Source organism: Mastomys coucha, unplaced genomic scaffold, assembly GCF_008632895.1.
Source record: "Mastomys coucha isolate ucsf_1 unplaced genomic scaffold, UCSF_Mcou_1 pScaffold8, whole genome shotgun sequence".
Classification (NCBI taxonomy): Eukaryota; Metazoa; Chordata; class Mammalia; order Rodentia; family Muridae; genus Mastomys; species Mastomys coucha.
This window is the reverse complement of record NW_022196914.1, coordinates 73,019,776-73,041,086: the sequence shown is the minus strand read 5'-3', so window position 1 is coordinate 73,041,086 and position 21,311 is coordinate 73,019,776. Positions and strand designations below refer to the sequence as shown.

Below are 21,311 nucleotides of genomic sequence, written 5' to 3'. Positions count from 1 at the left end.
AAGAGGAAATGTGTCCATAATCTCTTTCTGAATATTTGTTGTTCGGATAGAAAAGCTATTGATTAGTATAAGTTAATTCTGCATCTTTCCATATTGCTGAATTTTCTTGTTGTTTCTAGTTTTCTGGTAGAGTTTTTGAGGACCTCTAATATATAATATTATATCATCTGTAAATATGGATAGTTTGATGTCTTCCTTTTTTATTTTATTCCTTAATTTCCTTCTCTTGCCTTATTACTCCAGCTAATATGTCAAGCACAATATGAAAAAGAAGCAGGGATAGGTAACACTTTTGTCTTTTTCCTAATTTCAGATTTTTCTGCATTTCGAGAATGTAGGCTGTGAGTTTCTCATATTCAGCTTTTATTATGTTGAGGTATATTCCCTCTAGCTCTATATTCTCTCGGACTTTTATCAAGCCATGTTGGACTTAGTCACAGGCTTTTTCTGCATCTATTGAAATGACTCTATGACTTTAAAGCCCATTTACATGCTTCATTACATTTACTAATTGTGTATGCTGCATGTTGCATTTCAGGAATAAAGCCAACTTGGTAATGTAGATGTTTTTGATGTGCATCTGTATTTTGTTTACAAGTATTTTATTGGGCATATTTGAGTCTATGTTCATCAGAGATATTGGTCTATAATTTTTCTCTTTCTGTACTGTCTTTACCTGATTTTGGTATCAGAGTAATGCTAACTTTATAGGAGTTTTGGAGTGTCCCTTCTTCCTCTCCCTCTCCCTCTCCCTCTTACTACCCTCCCGCCCCTCCCTCCTCCTCCCTCCTCCGACTTCTCTCTCTCTCTCTCTCTCTCTCTCTCTCTCTCTCTCTCTCTCTCTCTCTCTCTCTCTCTCTCCATGTGTGTGTGTGTTTGTGTGTCTCTGTGTGTGTTAATTTTAAAAGTATTTGCTACAGGTCTTCTTTGAAACAGAAAATAGAATTCTGCTGCTCCATCTGGCCCTGGACCATGTATAGCTAGAAGGCTTTTCATTACTATTTCAATCTCCTCATTTATTATGAGTCTATTTTAGGTATTGACTACTTCTTTGCTTTAAGCATTACACTGTACTCTGCCTTTATAGTATGCACTTTAAAGGCTTATAACCTAGGAAATCCAGTGCCAGATCTCTTCCCAGACTTTCCCCCAGAAACACTATCACTGCTGAAGAAGAGGAAACAGAGCTGGGAGAGGAAAGCATGGTGGCAAGCTGATGGGGAGGCTGTCACTGCTAGCAGTGCTCAGCAGCAGAGGAGAGAAAGGCTGCAAAGCTGAAGGAGGCCACTCAGATGTCCCCACTATGCTAAGTGACACTGGGGGATGCTCTCATGCTTAGGAATGATCTGGACATAGTAACAAGCCACTGCATTCCTACAGTACCCTCTGGCGTCCCTTCTGGGCTGTGTCAAGAACTGTCAACTCTGCCTCAGTTACAAGATGGTTTCTCCCCTTAAAGATATTCCTCCAAGTCAGCATGTCAGTAGGTTTTAGTTATAATCAGATCTATTTTCAAAAGACATAAGGCTTATCAATTAAAAAGCCTTTGTTCAGTTCATCACACATCCTGATGCTAGCCTGTGTGGAGCCGAGCTTCACTGGGTGAGGGCGAAGGGCAGACTGATGGAATGGAGGTGGGGCTGTGCTCTGTAAGCGGTCAGCCAGTGCTACTCAGTCAGTTCTGCTGCTCTACGGCAAGACACATTCCCTAGTCTCAAGATTATGCTAGGAAAATAATTCAAAAAACTGTTAGCAATGAAGAGAAGGTAATTCTGTCAACAAACAAACCAGTTTTTCATCTGTCAGGGTGAGGGTGGCTTAGGAATACCATGGCTCTTGGGAGGGCTCCAGGGAGCACATTCAAGTTCTTTTTCTCATTTCTTAGAAAGTAACTGAAAATCAGACAAAAAAAAATTAGCTTTAACTAAAGTGAGAAACCAAGAACTACTATGAATGAATTTACAAACTCAGACTGCCCTGCAAGGCAGCTCTCCGTCTGTGTGCACTTAAGGCCTTAGTGAGCACCTGGACCAAGATGTTCTCAGCACAGGCTAGCTTTGAACTCAGGATCCTCTTGCTTCAGCCTGCCAGGCGCTGGAATATAAGGCATGTCTACTCCTCATACCCAGTATTGTAACTTTTGGGATTTCAGACAGTTATTATCTTCTTCTTATAATAACTCCCAGTAGTGAAAAATGAGTGAAATAGCATTATATACATGTATGGAATTGCTAAATGATAAAATAAAATTTTAATAAAACCTCACTGGAATAAAAAGAACTTCCTTGTTAATCCTATACACAGCCCCCCCTTCCCGATAGTGCCTTTCTTGCAGTATAATTATCTCACAATTTTCGTTTGAGTCTATCATGTTTTAACTGTGATCGCCATGTAGTTATTCATAGCTGAGCTTCACAATAAACTGTAAAAAGACTTTTCTATAGTTTTTCTTCTTTTTGGAATCATAATCCTCCACAATTCACTATTTTTTATTTTTCGATTATATTTATTTAAAATTTTTAGTGTGTGTGTATGTGTGTGGGGCATGTGTGTCACGTCAGAAGGTAGCTTGTGGGACTTGATCGCTTCCTTCTGTCATGTGGGTCTCAGAGGTAGAACTAAGGTGTTCAGGCTTACAGGCCAAGTGCCTTTGGGCACTGAGATATTGCTCAGGCTTTGCTATTAGCATTGATTCCTCTCCAACCTTTCTAACAGATCAGCAAGGCCTTTCCAGTTTAGAAAGCGGTCATTTTTTTTTCTTCATTTGTTTGAACCATTCCTATTTGAACCCACTTGTCTGGGAAAGATGATTTCTAGGTGGTCTCATGTCATTTGGGATTTCCCTTGCTCACCCTTCTTGGAATTTTCTCTCCTACTAGCAAGAGCCTTCCTTTTTCCTTCAGCATATTTATCTGTAACATCTTCAACAAAATTGTCTTGGTAAAAACATTTTTGTAAACCTCTCATGTTTGAAAATGTCTTTACCCTTCAGACGGGTGAAACACCTAGATGAGAGGTCATTTTCCCCAAGTGTAGACTTATGCATTGATCCATTGCTTCCCAGCTTCTTGCTTTGCATTAAAAAATCTGAGGCCATCCTCACAGCTGGCTTGAAAGTTTGTTTCCTGCTTTTTTTCCGTGTATCTTTGATACTTAAATATCACCCTCTTGTTCTTGAGGGTTTATATTCGGGGGTTTACTAGGAACAGTGGGAGTTTCCAATCCAGGCAGCACTGTTTTTCAGTTCAGACTGGATTGCTCTTATTTTACAGGTATGGTCTTTTATTTTCCTGAGGGCTTCCATAATAATTTCATAATTAAAAATACTTTGTTTTATCCACTGTATCTCTTCCTATTTATTTTTGTGTAAGTGGTGGGGGAAATTGAGCCAATTTAGCTTTGTGGAGTTGAGAAAAATTCTAGAAATAGAAAAAATTCTATTTTTTCTGCAGATTTTCAACCAAAAATTCATATCTTCATTTTCCCCCCAAATCAATTGTTATTTATGACAGTTTTGTTCTCTAAAGTCAATTTTCAGTGAATTTACAAATACCAAACTATTTTCCCTATGAGAAATACAGGGCTGGGTTCCTCTGGGCCTTGGCTCTGTTTTGTACTTTAGGATGGATTTGTTTCTACTTACTATGCTAGGGACAGTGAGACCTTTCAGTCTACAAGCAAATGTTCTTCAGTTCTGGGAATTATATTAGTTCTCATGTGATCCCTCCATCACTTAAATAATGCATAATGTAGTTTGAGTGTTTCCCTTAAAAATACCTTATTCATAGTGTCTTGTTGATTTATAGTCATTGAACTCAAGTCATGGCTAAACACTGTAATTTATGCCTGGGCGAAGCTTTGTCTAACATTTATTTGCTTCATAAGACACACACAGACTTGGGAATGGTAGCAGCACTCAAAACTGCATGTGGCCATTTGAAACCGTATAGTCAGTAAGAATCAGTACAAAAAACAAAAGGAAAAGGTGGCACTGAAAGGACCACAAAAGGGACACTTGTACACTTGGAGGACCAGTCAGAAGAGGCAGCCTGTTGTCTTGTTTGGCCTTAGCTGAAAATTTGTGTATCGGGTAATTTAATTGTCTGATACTGTATGCACAACTACAAATAACCAAAATACTATATGCATTTGAAATTTACAAACAAATTTTAGCAGGTGAGCAGGTTTTGAAACAAAAGCCATAAAAATGAAGGTCAGTTGGACCAACTGGTGTGCTTATTTCCTACTGACATTCTTTAGATACTTTTAGGCCTCAGTTTTCTCATTTACCATTTTTTTTTTTTTACTTACCACTTTTTTGGAAAAATATATTTAAAATCTTAATCAAAGTATAATTGTTTCCCTTTCCCTCTCCCTGTCTTCCCTCCAATCCTTCTCATAATCCCTTCTCTGATGGCTTCATTTTGATTATTATTTTACATATGAAATAAATGCATATGTACAGCCTGCTGACTCCAATCAATGAGGGTGCTCATTCTTGGGAGAGACTGTCTCTCAACAGTCAGTATAGTTCTTGGTCTGGGGGCTATACCCTGTGGAATTTCTTCCTTCTTTGTTAATATGTCTGTTGGTATTATCACTTGTTCAGGTCTTGTTTAGTCAGACCCATTGTTGATGTGTCATGGGTGTAGCTTCCCTGTCATTTCTAGGAGAACCAATCTCAGATCAGACTTCCTGGTCCTCTGGTTCTTTCTCCCACCTCCTCTGGGATGTTAGCTAAGCCTTAGGTAGAGGGGTTGAGTTCAACATACATCTGTTGTAACCGGGCTCCACATAATCTTTGAACTGGAAATTATAACCTGTTGTGGTTTTCTGTAATGGTCTTTGATGAGGGGTGGGAGCTTCACTTGTTTGTGGATATAAGGGTACATTTTAGAATATAATTAGGAATTATGCTGGTCTATTAAAGTGGTGGTAGTAGGTTCTCTTCTAAGGTTCATGACTTCAGTAATTCTGGATAGGTTTCTACTACCAGGTATGATTTCCCTCCTTTCGAGGGGCTGAAAGTCCCATTAGATAGCTCTTATTAGTTACTGCCAAGCTATTGCATCCTTAGGGACATCTTGCCACTGGCCATTGGAATCACTGTTACAATTCATTGGAATCACACTGTTGAATCCTTCTCTCCCTTGGCAGCTTGCATAGTGCTGCATTTTCTGCCATCATTACAGCTAGACCACAGAAAGGAGGGCATCAGATTAGAACCAGCTAAAATCTGAGTTCTGTATCCAAAGTGTGCACCATCTTCAGCTATAGGAACTCAACCTTGGGTGAGACTGAGAGGCAACTAAGGGCAACAGCCGACGCCTATATTGCTTTAGGAATCACTTGAACTACCCTGACCAACAGTTCAAATGGAGGTTTGTAGTGAGATTTTTGGAATTTTGGATTCCTTAGAAAACACAGGAATATTATAAGAGTGTGCTTTTGTTTTAATCCTAGGTGTAAGGATACGGAGTTGCTTCAGATTGTCTGCTGCAGCTGACAGTGAAATCATTGTTCTAATAGAGGTGTGGTTTTGTCAGCTGCAGATAGTCTCTTCTTTGTGTGACATTTGGAATTCTGGGAACTTTTCAGAGGGTATATAAATGCTAGAGCACTTATATACCTAGCACAGATAGGCAGGTGTTGGTGGTTGTTAGGCATTCAAGGAGAGCTGTGGTTTGTTAGTAGTCATGCTCAAGGAAGAAACAAAAGGAAAGAAATTAGATTCAGGGCTCGCTCGCTCTCTCTTGCTCTCTCTCTCTCTCCATCGCTTTCCCCTCTATCCTTCTGTCTTTCCTATCTAGTGATGGGTGAGGGAGTGATCCCCAGAGAGATAAAGGGTGGGGGAAATCCCACAAAGTAGCAAACACCAGCTACAGAGGTTTCTCATAACTGGTGCCATGGGGTTCTTAGTGTATTGCTCTTACAAGGAGCGATGTCAGCCCAAGTGATATAATTTCATTTATACATGTATGTATACACATATAGGTGTGTGGGGTATATTTATGTTATGTATAATTTTAGATAAATATAACACAATATGATTCATTGAAGCTTTATCAAATATCCTTAGTGTTATTTGTCCCTTTTCCTCTTCATTTATATTGACTTCCCCTTAAATCCAACTTTCAAAAAAAAATCATCTCTTATTTGCTGTTTTCTCTTTTATATTGCTTTTTGTTCTACAGTTTCAATTATCCATGTCTTAAGTAGAATTCCCTTTGATACATGCTTCAAGGCAGGATATATATATATATATATATATATATATATATGTATTGGTTGTATAAAGAAGTACTTTGTACTTTCTGGTATTTAGCTTCCCTATGTAGTACACTATAACAACACTTGAAATACATTTATGTTTACTATATAAACAACTAGGTCTGTTTCTCTCTGTGTTTCAGCTAATTTCTTCTACATAGTAGAACACTGCCTAAGAAATGTGGGGCATGGATTTAAAATAAATAAACACCAGTGTGGCAACATATCTTGTCTTAAAACTTAGACTGGGTTTCTTTCCTGTTGTACCACAACCTCTTCTCTGGTATTATTATTTTTCTGTGTTGATGATTTCATCAGCCAGTAACAGAATGTTGCATAGGTGCGGTATGCCAAGGAATCCCCCAAATCATTTAATTTGATCTTGGTGTATAGGAAAGAAGCATCACCAGGTGGCTTAGTTTAGCTCCAGACTCCTATATTAGTTACTGTTCTACTGCTGCATTAAATACAATGACCAAAATCAACTTAGAGAGGAAAGGGTTTATTTGTTTTACATAACCTGAGTCACAGTCCATTGAGGGGAGCTAGGGTAGGAACTCAAAGAGGGCAGGAACTTAGAGGCATGAGTTGATGCAGCAGCCATGGAGGGGTGCTGCTTACTGGATTGCTCCTTATGGCTTGCTCAGCCTGCTTTTTTATATCTGGGACCACTGCCCAAGGGATAGTACTACCCACAATAGGCTGGGCCTTCTCCCATCAATCACTAACTAAGAAAATGCCCTACAGGTTTGCCTGAGGCATTTTCTCAATTGAAGTTCCCTTTTCTTAGATGAGCTTGTGTCAAGTTAACTTAAAGTGGCCAGAACAGCTCCACATTTTATACACTTTCTCAGCTGTTCTGAATTCAATTTCTTCACCTCTGCAGTAGGAATACTGTTAATTACACAGAATTATTATGAAGATCAAGTGAGAAAATTAAAGTTATTAGTACTAATCCCAACACATAGTAACGGATTCATATACTATTAGTTTTCAGCATTTGTGTTGGTGACTAAGCTGGGTTTCAACACTGTTCAGCTTAAATAGAAATAAGAATTACAAACCTCCTCTGACTCCTTCCTGGATTACATAGAATGTCATGGTTGAATATTTATTTTTCTTGAGTTGAGGATACTCCCAACACTTCATATCCATTGCCACATTTATCAGGACTTCCCGAATATAAACTTGAAAACTGAGTAATTTTCTTAAGTTGTTTATGGCCTTTCAGATGACACTTCCTATAAAGTTGAGTGGTGTAACAGAAGCAGTTGATTATTTATTTAATTGTGCCATTACTGTAAATGGAGCTCATTTCTCAGCATAAGTGAGTAAGTGCCACCCTGGGTTGGGCTGGATTTAAAAGTCAAGGGAAAGTCCTCAGATAAGCACAGGAAGCACACATCTCCCTGAGGATAAAGCACCTGGTGCACCCTGGCTTGAGCATAGCATTGGTTTCCGAGAGCATCCTTTGAACCAGGAGGATGTTATGGGGTACCACCTAGTCATGACGGTGAGTGTGAGGACTCATTTGCTGATAATCAGATTCTCCTTCTCCTACTACGTGTGTTTGCTTGCTGAAATTATGGATCAGAACCCCATCGTGTGGACTATTCCTTTGATGGTTATACTCTTTTGGAAAGTCATGTTTTTTAAAAGTTATAGTGAGGAATCATGGGGATCCAGAGTGAAATGTTCTGAACAAAACAGACTTAAACTATAGACTAGAGAAAACTCAGAGCAGGGTGATTTGGAGCAAAATCGTGTGGGTAGTGGAGTTTTGAAGCAGGAGAGATGAGGGAGAATCACTCACTCTGGTTCAGTGCTGCCTCACAGCCCCAGTTCAGAGCTACCCTATAGCTGTAGTTGAGAGCCTGTACTGGGGAACTTGGAGCTGCCCTATAGCTGTAGTTGAGAGCCTGTACTGGGGAACTTGGAGCTACCCTATAGCTGTAGTTGAGAGCTGCCCTATAGCTGTAGTTGAGAGCCTGTACTGGGGAACTTGGAGCTGCCCTATAGCTGTAGTTGAGAGCCTGTACTGGGGAACTTGGAGCTACCCTATAGCTGTAGTTGAGAGCCTGTACTGGGGAACTTGGAGCTACCCTATAGCTGTAGTGAGAGCCTGTACTGGGGAACTTGGAGCTGCCCTATAGCTGTAGTGAGAGCCTGTACTGAGGAACTTGGAGCTACCCTATAGCTGTAGTTGAGAGCCTGTACTGGGGAGCTTGGATTTGGTTTTTTGTCCCTCACAAATTGTTATTTTTGAAATATTTACAGACTATCTCTGATGTTCAATTTGCTTATCTATAAAGTGGAGGTAAGACCAACTCTACAGGGATTTGGAGGCAAGTGGACAATTAATATAATGTAATTAGCACCCAGTAGGTTCTTACTGTTACAATGTGGTTGGGTTCTTGCCAGTCTAGTTGCTGGTCATTGAAAGCAGCTCACTACCTAAGTGGGCTTACTGACTTTGAGACTGAAGGCAAATATCTGATGTCTCTTAATTTTATCCTGGAAAGCATTCCATATCCTCATATAAAAAGGCAAGGGGACCATTATTTATTAAGTTTAAATTGCCAATATTTGACTGAGTTTGACTTATGAAAGTAGAAATTTCATATAACTTAACCTAAAATGTAATAGATAAATATACTTTACACAATCTTAAATATTTAAATAAATATGAAATATAAATATAAAGGTGTCTACCTTGTTTACTTCAAAGAACTAAGTAAAAATACATGTGTAAGTGCTGTTTAAAGATGAGACCATTATTATTATTTCAGGATCCAAATCAGCATTTAAGAGAATGAGAGGGGGCTTAGATAGTACAGTGCTTGCCACACAAGCATAAGGACATGAGTTCAGCTCCCTAGAGCCCATATAGAAAAACTGGGCACAGCAGCACATAGCTGTAATCCCAGCCCTGGGGAGGCAGGGACCGGAAGATCTTTGGAACTCTGCCCAGTCAATCTAGCTGAATCATTGAGCACTAGATTCATGAGGACATGAATGGGGTTGAGAGATGGTATAGCATTGCCTGCTCTTCAAGAGGACAAGTTTTCTTTGTTGTTTTGTTCCAGTTCCCAGTGCCCACATGGTGGACTCATCTGTTGAATATTGGCCTCCTATACTCATGCTCACACATGCACACATGAACCTATACACACAGCAACAAAGGAAAATGAGAACAGGGGACCCTTCTCTTTAAGCAAAAGAAGAAAAATGAGACACCAGAGCCTGTGAGGAATTCTGAGGTGCTGTACTCTAGTCAACCCTACTGAGCAGGGCAGCCTGTTGCTTTGTAAAGACAAATGTGAGTGACCATAAAGGTTCAGACTTCACACTAGAGGTGATGAAGCCGTCAAGCAGGCTGCCCAGCCTTACTCAATGTACTAGCTGGTTTTGTGTGTCAACTTCACACAAGCTGGAGTTATCACAGAAAAAGGAGCCTCCCTTGAGAAAATGCCTTCATGAGATCCAGCTGTAAGGCATTTTCTCAATTAGTGATCAAGGGTGGGAGGACTCATTTTGGGTGGGGCCATCCCTGGGCTGGTAGCTCTAGGTTCTATAAAAAAGCAAGCTGAGCAAGCCAAAGGAAGCAATCCAGTAAGCAGCATACCTCCATGACCTCTGCATCAGCTCCTGCCTCCCAATTTCCTACCCTGTGTGAGTTCCTGTCCAGACTTCTTTTGGTGATGAATATCAATGTGGAAGTGTAAGCTGAATAAACCCTTTCCCAACTTGCTTTTTGGTCATGATGTTTTGTACAGGAATACAAACCCTGGCTAAGATACTCAGTCCCTCAGAATTTCTCACAGTCTAATAGGACTTGGTTGATAGTTTTACTCTACTGGGTAGAGTATTGTCAGCTGACAAATAGTTGAACGGATCCAACCTTGACTGAGATTTGAAATACCAAAAGTGTTGTGTGGAGTGGAGGATTGCTAGGGAGAGAACAGCTGCCCCTTGTGGCACTTTGTGGCTCGTGACAGGATGTGGGAAGGTGGAGACAACAGGCAGGAGACTCTTCCTACTTTTCCTCTCTTACTTCTTCCTGGCCACTGCTTGTAGCCAGCAGTAATGGTTTGGGTTGTTTCCTCATCTCTGATGGCAGCTGCCATAAGATTATGTCCTTGGTGGTGTAATCAGTGAGTTTAAGGTGCAGACCTGGCATCACTGCAGGTGCTAAGAGTCCAACCATTGACATATTCATTGCATTGTTGGGAAACTCTGGGCCTCTACCTTTCAAATGTGTTTCCTGTGTGTGAGAATGCCAGTTTCTGGGAGGGGGTCTTTCTCTGAAGACCAATTACCATCAAGCTGCTCCATTTCAAAGTGAAAGTTGTTGATCCAGGATCCAGAAATGTTGATGGTTCTCCCTGGGAACACAGCAGAATCTTTGTCACTTTCCTATGAAGTTCACCTCACTTAAGAATTCTAAGAGACCCATGAAGGATGGTCTAAGACAGGAAGTCGGGTTAGAGAGATGGCTCAGTGGTTAAGAGCACTGACTGCTCTTCTGAAGGTCCTGAGTTCAACTCCCAGCAACCACATGGTGGTTCACAACCATTTGTAATGAGATCTGATGCCCTCTTCTGGTGTGTCTGAAGACACCTACAGTGTACTTAAATAAAATAAATAAATAAATCTAAAAAAAAAAAAAAGACAGGAAGTCCTACATCCCTTTCCCTGGGCTTCCCCTTCTGCTAAATCTGTAGTCAGAAACAAACAAACAAAAAAAAAACCAAAAAACTTCTAAAAAGAACTATACAAAGAGTCAACAAAACCAGGAGAAAATCAACAAGATAGGTAAACCCTTAGCCAGACTAACCAGAGGGCACAGAGACAGTATTCAAATTAATAAAATCAGAAATGAAAAGGGAGACATAACAAATAAAATATATCTTAAAGTGATTATTCTGTTTGTTGAATATTAACAGTTGAAAATATTAAAATCATGTTCTACAAGAAAAAGAGAAAAAAAAAAAACCTTCTGATTCTGAGCAACCTGGGAAGGAGACTTGGTTCTGAGGTATTTTTCCCAAGGCTGTGGTGTGATCTTGTGGCTGTCCTGTTAGAATCTATCACTCTGGTGACAACATTTTGTAATTTCCCCCAATAAATAGTACTGGATAAAAACTGCTCTCTGTCTCTTTCTCTCTCTGTCTCTCTCACTGTGTCTCTCTCTGTGCATGTGTGTGTGTGTGTGTGTGTGTGTGTGTGTGTGTGTGTGTAAGCATTCCATCCCATGAGAGCATGTGAAGGTCCCTTGGCATCCTATTCTATCACTTCCTGTCTCTCCCTGAGACAAGGGTTTTTCACTGAAAAGTCCCTGGAGGACAAACATACTAGAATAAGGGTCCCTGTCCTGAGGGTGTTGGTTGGATTTCTACAGCTATTACTTCATGTTTAGTTGCCCTGTGTCTTCCCTGCATGATTATGATCACATGGAATATTTAAGGTCACGTTCACTCTCTGACTACACAAAGAAACCCAAGACTTTTACTCATTTTTTGCTCAAACTCCCTGGAAGAATTATAGCATGACAGTCATCAGTAATAGCATCTCACTCATTCATAGTTTTTTGTTTTGTTTTTTTTTTTTTAAATACTCTGGCTGCCCTCTCTATCTTTGTCCCTTATTAAGAAGCCACAATCCGCCTCTTGGAAGTCAGAGCTGGGCTCTTCTGCACTCCGTGCACAATGCTGAATGAGTCCAAGAAATCCAGCTGCTTCTGTCTAAGTTTCTAGAAATTCACTCTCCCCAACTGTGACTTCTCCAGCTTTGCCTCTGTGTGGGACTGGTATAGTGCTGTGAACTGTTTAAAGCTTCTCTCACAAATAACAGGTAAGTGTTCTCATAATAAAGGAATGAAGGGATGATTGATATTAATTTAAAATATCATATGTTAAATTTTCATTTAACATGAAATAGCCATAGATGAAAAATAACTTATTGCCATTGTAATAGCTTTATTATATAGGTAATATGTATATTAATTAATTCAATTATTGGGCTGGTAGCATCTGTTTTTGTAGAATTTCCATAGCTGGACCTCCCTCTAATTCCAACAATGCTTTTGAACATGTAAGTGGGAGCGAAGGCTAAAAGACATGTTTTCTCCTAAAAACTAGAAACAGATTAATATAAATTTCTAACAATGAGAAACAGATGAGAAACATTTCATTGTTATACAATGATTATGAGTTTTTTATTTGTATCTTGATAAAGAACTTTAATTTTAGTGTGTGTGTGTGTGTGTGTGTGTGTGTGTGTGTGCGCGCGTGCACATGCGTACCTGTATGTGTACCTGTAGAAGTCAGAGAACAACTTGCAGGAGTTAATTCTCTTCTTCCATGATGTGGAACCTGGGGATTGAACTTGAGTTGTCATGCTTGGCACAAAATGGCTACCTACTAAGCCATCTTTCTGGCCCACATAATAAATTTTTAAAGGCATATTTATTCTTCCTTGAGAAAATAAAGATTCCCTTGATGTTTGATACTGACTTTTATCTGAGAAGCTACATGCTGAGCGAAGACATTCCCCAGGGTAACATTAGGCATTACCGTGCTGTTCTCCAACCAGCCACCCAGCCTTCCACTGATGACATTTTCATTGCTCTGTTTTGTGAATTGAACTTGTTTGCCACCTAAACTGCCCTCAAACTTGCTATGTATGATAGGTAGGATGTTGTTGAAGTCACAATTGCACTTGGGCCTCAGCTTCCTGAATGCTGGGATTATAGGCATTCAGCCTCTCCTAACCATTTTTTATTTCTGTAGATCCCAGGTCTCACGCTGCTTTATTATTTAAGGGATTTTCTTTCCTTTTCTTTCCTTTTCTTTTCTTCTCTTTTTTCAAGCTCTTTTTTAAAAAGACTTATTTTATTTATTTATGTGTATGAGTACACTGTAGCTGTACAGATGGCTATGAGCCATAATGTATGTGGCTGCTGGGAATTGAACTCGGCCCCACTCCCTCCAGGCCCACTAGCTCCTGTGTCATTCACTGTAGCTGTCTTCAGACACACCAGAAGAGTGCATCAGATCTCATTACAAATGGTTGTGAGCTACCATGTGGTTACTATGATCTGAGCTCAGGACCTTCGGAAGAGCAGTCAGTGCTCTTATCTACTGAGCCATCTCGCCAGCCCCAAGGTATTTTCACCTAGTAGGTACTTTAGTTGGCTGATGAATAAGACACTTTTGTCCCTGTTGCACATCCAGTGATCTGTCATAGGAAAACGCAGCATCATTTATTTCTTCCTGAGATGAGTTATGTTTTTATGTTTGCCTCAACTTTAGATTCTCCTAGCCCAGAGCTAGTATTCATTTTATTCCTTATTAACAGCTATGCTACATAAGCAGTACTACAGAAACATGCCTACCATGTAGCAGGCTCTGCACTGAATAGGTTCATTCTCACAAAGCTACCAGAATGAGGGGAAGGCAGAAGGTATGTTGCTAATCACCATTCATGCAACTCTGTGGGTGAGGGTCAAAGGAATGTTCTGTGGTTGTTCAGGGAGGTCATCTTGGCATAGATTGGCCTCGAAATGAGTCTAGGAAAGTGATTAATTTGCTGGGAATAAGTTATGTAGGCAAACCAAAAATGTCTTGATTTCTTCTGCTGTTCCACCATAGTCATCACAGAAACTTCTAGTAGCAGATGGGTGGGGATTTCCCACATAGCAAACCATTGATTCTGTAGCGCCAGATGCCACATAGGGGTCCTTTAATCCAACTCAGCTCTGATACCACATTCCCAGGTAGAACATCACAGCCCCCAGGTTGGAGGCACAAGACTGGCTCCCTGAAAATACATCTGCTAGTTCCAAGCCTTGGGTGATTTTATCTGTGCTTTTGACCAAGTGCCTATGAACCATTGTCATTATGGCTTCTTCTTTGAGTTTAGCTAATTTGCTTGAACTACTCCCTGAACTCAGAGGAGCAGGCTTATCAGGTTATTTGTTTAAAGTATAGTAGAAAACATACAGATAAAGAGATGCATAGGAGAAGGTGTGGAGTAGAAGTGTGGGCTCTCACAACCCTCTGAAGGTGTCTACAGGTTCTTCTGTCTGAGAGCTCCTGGGACATGGCCTTTGGGTTTTCCCAGTGTATAGAGTTAATTGCTAGTAGGTTGGGTGGGAAAGCTTAGCAACCCTGTGTGTAAAGACTTTCTTCCTCTAGGAAATAGAGTGGGCTCCCTCTGCAATGACAAGAATTTTATGACTGTTGATTCTGTAGGAGAAGGACAGATAGTCAGAGGGTTCATGCCCATTTGCAAATAGGAAGGCAGGAGAAGCTGGTGTGGTAACTCGGAATCCTAGCACTTATGGTGGCTGAGGTGGGAGGATTGCTGCTGTGAGTTCAATGTCAGCCTTGGCCACATAAGGCTCTTAGTGACCCTAAACTAACCCTGGTTACAGTGTGAAAGCCTATCTCGGCAAAGAAAGCAAGGAAGAAAGGAAGGAAGAGAGGGAGGGGAGGAGGGAGGGAAAAAGAGGAGATAAAGGAAAAACTAGCAGGGAAAATTGAGTTTCTGATAGAGTTTCCATGACCCACCTTAAGAAAGAGAAATGTCAGTTTCTACGGCCTGCCTTTGGGAAGGAGTTACGAGTAAAGAGCTAGGTGCAAAACTAAAATATCACGTATCATGATTTTATAATGGAAAGAGGGCCTGGTAGGCGAACACAGTTTGGAGATATGACATAGAACATTGTTTCAGGGAAGCCTGTGTTTCTGAGCCATTTATCTCAGGGCTCAGTTACTGAGGCAAAGGCTAGAAGCTAGCTTCAGATCTGTACAGATTCATAGTACCTTCTGCCTGCCTTAGCCCTGTTCTTGGTGGTAGTTTGCTTTGAGTGTGCATTGTGAGCGGTGTGCATTGTGGACAAAAACAAAACAAACAAACAAACAAACAAAGAACCCATTGCTACTATACATCTTTAAAATGGGGACTGGGTTGATGTAACAGAAAAGATCTATGTTGTGACAGACAGCCATCAGGATGGGGTAGGATGGATGGGGTGGGATGGGGTAGGGTGGGGGTAAGGTGGGATGGGGTGGCGTATGATGGGGTGGGGTAGGGTGGAACGGGATGGGATGGGATGGGATGGAAATGAAGCCCCTTCCTGCCCAAATGCTAGAATCTGTCAATGGAGTAGTGTTGTTAGAGAGAGACGGGAAGCAGCCTCTTACTTGACTAACACCATTTTGAACTTTCTCTCCAGCCTCTGGGTGTGAATTCTGGAACAATGTGGACCTTGGCACTGTGGGTATTCCCTCTCCTCTGCAAATTCAGCCTGGCAGGTAGGTTAGCCTTTCATGGTCATATAGTTCATATGTTTTGGGAGAAGAATTTTTAACTTTGGAAAAAAGGGATTCTGAGTATCCACAGAGGAACAACAGAATCTGAGCCAGTTTTAATGTATGTGTGTGCCCATGCATGGGCACAAGCTTGCATGTGTGTGCTGACAATAGAAATACTTTTGCACATGTAAGTTTGGAGAGATGTTCCGTCACACATTCTTAAAGGAAGTGATTGACCTCATAAAGATCAAGTGCATTCAGATATGTCCAACATCTTGTCCATAGACTGTATCCATTCCAGGACACTATGAATGAGACCCAACCTATTTCCAGATCATAAAACATCATTGCCACAGTGTCAAAGGGCTAGGCAGCCCAAGGATAGCCATAAACACAGACCAGCATAAAATTGTAAATTTACTTTATGAGATAGGTTTTCCAATGTTTTTTATAGTTCAATTATGTGGTTCCCAAGAATGAGCTTTGTACATGACAGTTTCTTGTGCCAATGTCAAAAGGTTTATCACATCTGAACCATGGCAATTTAAATTCAATTAGTTTATCACACTTATGTTTAAAAAAGTTAAGATTTTTTTTTTTTAAAAAAAATCACTGTGGGCTGAATATTGAAAGGCATAGAGATGCAATTTAGCAGCAATTGTTTCTTGCATGTCCAATGGTCAAGGCATGCCCCGTGGTCAATCTCAGTCTTAAAAGGCCAATGAGGTAAAGCCTGCCTGTGTTCAGGAGGAAGAGATACTGATCCTGAAGAGCACTTAATCTGCCTTTCTGTAATACCTGCATCAAATGTCTGTGTATGGCAAGCAACAAGCTCTGAACAAAGGTAGCCCCACGCAAACCGCCCTGGTTGAGTGGAAAATAACTTTTGGAGCCACGTTTTCTTCCTGACACCTGGTGACAGTTTTATTTCTGGAAACTACAGATGTGATTCCTCCTGCTTATGGATTTGAATACACATTAACCAAAGCTGCTTCTTTGTCTTTGGAAGCTGGCTTTAATGAGATAAAATTCTTGTCCAACAGTTCTGTTGAAAACATTAAAGATCCAGAGACTCCTGGTTTGCTCAGTAGTGTGACGACCTACAGCCAGTTTTAGGGCTAGAGGGGTAATGGCTCTAGACAGCAGTCAAGAATGCTTGCTGCCTTGCAGAGGACCATAGTTCAATTCTCGGCAGTTTACAATGGCCAGGAACCCAGCTCCTGCCCTCTGCAGATACTGGCACTTCCAGGTACGTGCCCCAGCACAGGTACACACAAATACAAATCTTTAGAAACTCCTATAGTCCGTTTTAGAACATTTTCTTCATCCAAAAAGGAAACTATAACTACTAGAAGTCATTTCCTTTTGTCTCCCCCTTCCTCAGCTATCCTTCTCCCTGCCACCCCTGGTCAACAACTAATCTCTTTTCTGCTCTGGCCCTATACATTTGCATGTTTCTGACATTTAAGAAGTACTTGCATTTAGCTATAATTATATATCCTTTAACCAGTGTCTTTCTATATGTCCTTCCCTCTAACTACCGACAGTTCTAGTGTCTTCTTGCATGAGGTCAGCTTTTTTAAAGTACCCAAGGGAGACTGTGTAATATTTATCTTTCTTTGCCTCTATTATTCCACTGTGTGTGGGTCTGTGTGTGTTTGTGTGGAGTACATGTGAGTCTGGAGATGAGAAGAAATCTTTGTTACCAGTCACCATCCACTTTCGAGATTTTTAAAGACAGGTTTCTCACTGGCTTGGAACTTACCACATAGGCTAGGCTTGGCTTACATGTGAAACCTAAGGGTCCACATCCACATGGTGGTGCCACCATGCCAGACTTTGATTTTACACAAACAGATTGGAAAATTTTAAGGAGAACTTAATTAACTGAGCTATCTTCCAGGGAATGAATGTCTCATTAGCCTATATATCTGTCTTTATATTAGTAACTTACCACCTAGATTACTGTGGTTATTATTTCATACTTGTATTTGGTAAATGTACTTGTTAATAAGCATGTGGATGCACCTACATGTGTGTGGAGGCCCAAGGATCATGTGAAGTTCCTTTTCTGTTTTGCTTTGTTTTGTTTTGTTTTTGAGACAAGTGCTTTCATTAAATCTGGATCTCAATGACTAGGCTAGGTTGGCTGTGCAGTGAGCTTCAAGGTCTGCCTTTCTCTGCCCATCCACCATTACTATGATTGGAGTTCTAGGTGCACTGCCATACACAGCCCTTTTCTGTGGGTTCTGGGGATTGAAACTTATGTCTTCATATTTATGTGGCATGGCAGATGTATTGTTGACTGAGCCATCTCCCCCAGACCATGTAGGCTAAAGATATATGTACCCAAGCATAATGTTAAACATGCCTCAATATACACACTCACAGCATATGTGAATCCTATACATGCCCCCAAGCCCTGTATACCACACACACTACACACTATACCCACTGCATGCAGCAAACACACATGCATACATATAAATATATTGCTATTCTCTTTGAGTCCTGGAGATAGGGAGTGAATCAGTCAGCAAATGAATCATTTCTCTTGGGAATATTTGTGTGACCCTTAGTTCATCTTCTATGAGACTTTCCCTGTGACATTTGTGAAATATTCAGGCTGTTAACATTCTGTTTGCTGCCCCAGAGACTCCCCAGGGACGTGTTAAGTTGTGTGGGCCCTTGTGGAATGTGTTAATTCTGCACCTTCTAATCTCCATGAACACAGACTACTACTTAGGTCTAGTTCAGTTCATTTTGGTCTTGTTATGCAAGTCTAAACTTGCAAGTCACCGTCTTTGTCATGGTTTTTGGCATCGAAGTTGTGAAGATAGAAATTCTTACTGAACTACTGAGTGGTGGGTACAGATATAGAGCTTGTGGGAGGGAGTTGGAGGAAGACCAATATGGAGGCATTTAGCTCTCCCTCGTTCTTATTTGTCACTGTTCGGGGTCTCCTTTGTACATGTGGACAATGTGCATATTATGGAACACATGTGTAAATAAGTACATATGTAAATGCTTATATCTAGAGCCCTTTAAAAATCATAAATGCTAAAATCTAAACAAAAGGATGAATGTCACTCATCCTGGAGCCCCTTACTGTTGCCTTCTTAGTAAACAGTAATACCTCTCTGAAAGAGTTAAAATACAGATAGTGTTGCTCAGGCATTACAGAGGCATAGAACACCTCTATTTTCTATGACTAAGCTAACAAAGTCCTCTGTTGACTAAAAGAAAAGTCAGGTAGGAATATAGAAACAGGAAGAGCTGAAGAGCCTTAAAAGCTATTCATTAGCCCTGTCTCACTTTCTTCTGGTTTCCAGCAACCTTGGGTTAACTCAGTCCTTCTGGGGTAAAAATGTCCACTTCCAAAATTCCTGCTGTTCTCTTGCTCTTTCTTCTGATGCTGACTGAGTATTAGAACAGGATTTTTCTAGCACTAGTGTCTATGGGAATGGGTCCTTACATTCCACTGGTCTTCCCTGGCCCATCTGGTATTGCCCAGTCTGTTAGTCACTGTGAGTCAGCTGGCTTTAGCTGATCATTGGGGTATTAAGTTTGTATCTACATCAAGTTATTTGCCTGTGATCTAGAAGTCCCTCTGTGTATACATGCCTTCATCCCAATCCTCAGCCTACTTTAATCTTATAGATTTCTACCCTCAGCCCATCCCCAATCCTGGAACACAAGAAAGATTCTGAATCCCTGGATACTATACTCACCTATAGGCGGTTCACCTGGAGAGTTGCTCTAGGCCTCCCCTCTGCCACTCAGAATGAAGACGCCTTGCTGGAGTTGGTGCTGAGTACTGAAATCTAGCTTCTTCTAGAGTTCCCTACCTTTTCATGCTGAGCCCTGTAAAACAGGATTTTAGCCTAGATGGCTAGTCGGGGCCCATTTGCATGTTTATCTTGCTATGCCCTCTTATCATTCCAGTCTCCTCTTCAGTTGGTCCTTGCTAGAAGGGATGAGTTGCTATTATTACCAATACTTCTTCCTCCTTTTCTCCTCCCTTCTCTTCTATGAGCACGTATGTGTATGTGTATGTGTATGTGTATGTGTATGTGTATATGTATATATATGTGTATGTGGGGGGGGGGGAGAGATGTGTGCTCATACAGCTGCATCTGCTCAGACCAAGGCCAGAAAAGAATATTGGGTGTCTGCATTTTCACTCTCTGCCTTGTTTCTTTCAGGTCTTTATTGTGAGACCCTGAACTAGGCTGATGGCCGTCAGGGCCCAGCAATCCTCCTTCCCACACAGTTCTGGTTTACAGGCCTTGTATAGCTTCTTGTGTCATCTGGGGAACTGAACCAGGTTTTCATGCTACTGCAGAAATCACCCTTACTCATGGAGCCATCTCCCCAACCCCCCTTCTCTATTTCTTGTTCAATAGAGACTTCCTTTCTAGGGAAGCATTAAAGCTTTGATTTAATATGTGACTGTGACTCGATTTCCCCTCTAAAATATACCTTCTCTTAAAGACTATTATCTAGTCAAACATTCAAAAGACATTAATAGGAGTTTATCAGTTGAACATTGCCCTTAGGATAAAATTTCCCTCAGCTCTTGCATTTGTGTATGTATTAGAAATCCATTATTACCTGGTATAGCTGATGAGCCCAGTTCTCGATATAATATATCGGTGCAAAACACCTCACCCAAAACAGCACAATCTAAGATTACAAAGGAATCTATACATATTAGAAATCAAATTTTCAAAAAAGAAAAATTTATGACACTTATTCTAAATAGTAAGATCTGATGATTAATTTATGCCCATTAATGAGCAGATCTAATCACTATCTTGATCTAGAAATTGTGACATTGTATTTTATATTTCATGCTATCTACAACTGAAGCAAAATGTAAAAATTTATTAAGAAAATCTTAAAAATTCAAAAGTAATGATTCTGTTTCCACAGTTTGTTGACTACATTCATGATGAAATCAAATTGTACATAAGTCAGTGAAAAATTTAGATGTAATGTCACCTCTCTAGAGGCCGTGGGACCTAGAGAATGGAGCCAATAACCAAGGTGGACTGAAGCCTCACGCAGTAGCCAACGTTACTTAGAGCATCAGACAATGGGGATTAAGAAGGGTCACATGAGTAAAGTGTCCAATCTCAAGGACAAGCCACATGTGGCAAAAACATGTTTTTCCATAGAGGCACATAAAAATTAATCAATAACTAGTTGAAATGAATAATCTGAAGTAGACTCAGTCCATCAGCCACACCTGGGAGGAGCATGGAAACACAGTTCAAGAATAGTTCCATGCTTTGGAGAAACCGAGATCACAGGATTCTTGTTTTCTTGGAGTTTTTTCATGAGCACCCAGAATTTTCCTTATACAATGCCATTCTTGGATCATATTCTGACAATGTAATTCATTCCCACTATTGTTTATTAATATGTAAATTTTACTATTTAGGAACCCCTTAGGGTACAAGAGCTTTGTTCAGGATGAGACAGTATGTGCTTTTCCTGTCCTGTAGGGAGCTACCAGGAACATCAGCTATAGCTGTGCACACATCATGCACAAAGGTTTAGCATAGATTGAATTTTTGAATTTTTCTGATGTCCATATTCATAACCCAGTTATTCCGAGTAGTCCATTTGATTCCTCACTTAGTAGTTCATGCACATCTAATATTTACTTTAAATAACTTTTGCCTCTAAGAGGGTTTTTGGTTGTTCATATTGCTG

The 21,311-nt window shown here is 40.5% G+C and overlaps 1 protein-coding gene across 6 annotated transcripts in view; it reads left to right on the top strand.

The window, feature by feature from the left end:
- Positions 1–21,311, top strand: part of Il31ra (interleukin 31 receptor A) — a 69,138-nt gene that overhangs the window by 13,269 nt on the left and 34,558 nt on the right. For 5 of the 6 annotated variants that reach the window (XM_031360384.1, XM_031360389.1, XM_031360388.1 and 2 more), the window contains exon 2: positions 15,512–15,590. In XM_031360384.1, the coding sequence (XP_031216244.1) occupies positions 15,536–15,590 (55 nt within the window). In that variant the 5' untranslated portion in view covers positions 15,512–15,535. Of the gene's footprint in view, positions 1–12,014; positions 12,124–15,511; positions 15,591–21,311 lie in introns of those variants that run through there. The other variant, XM_031360386.1, reaches the window with a different exon arrangement.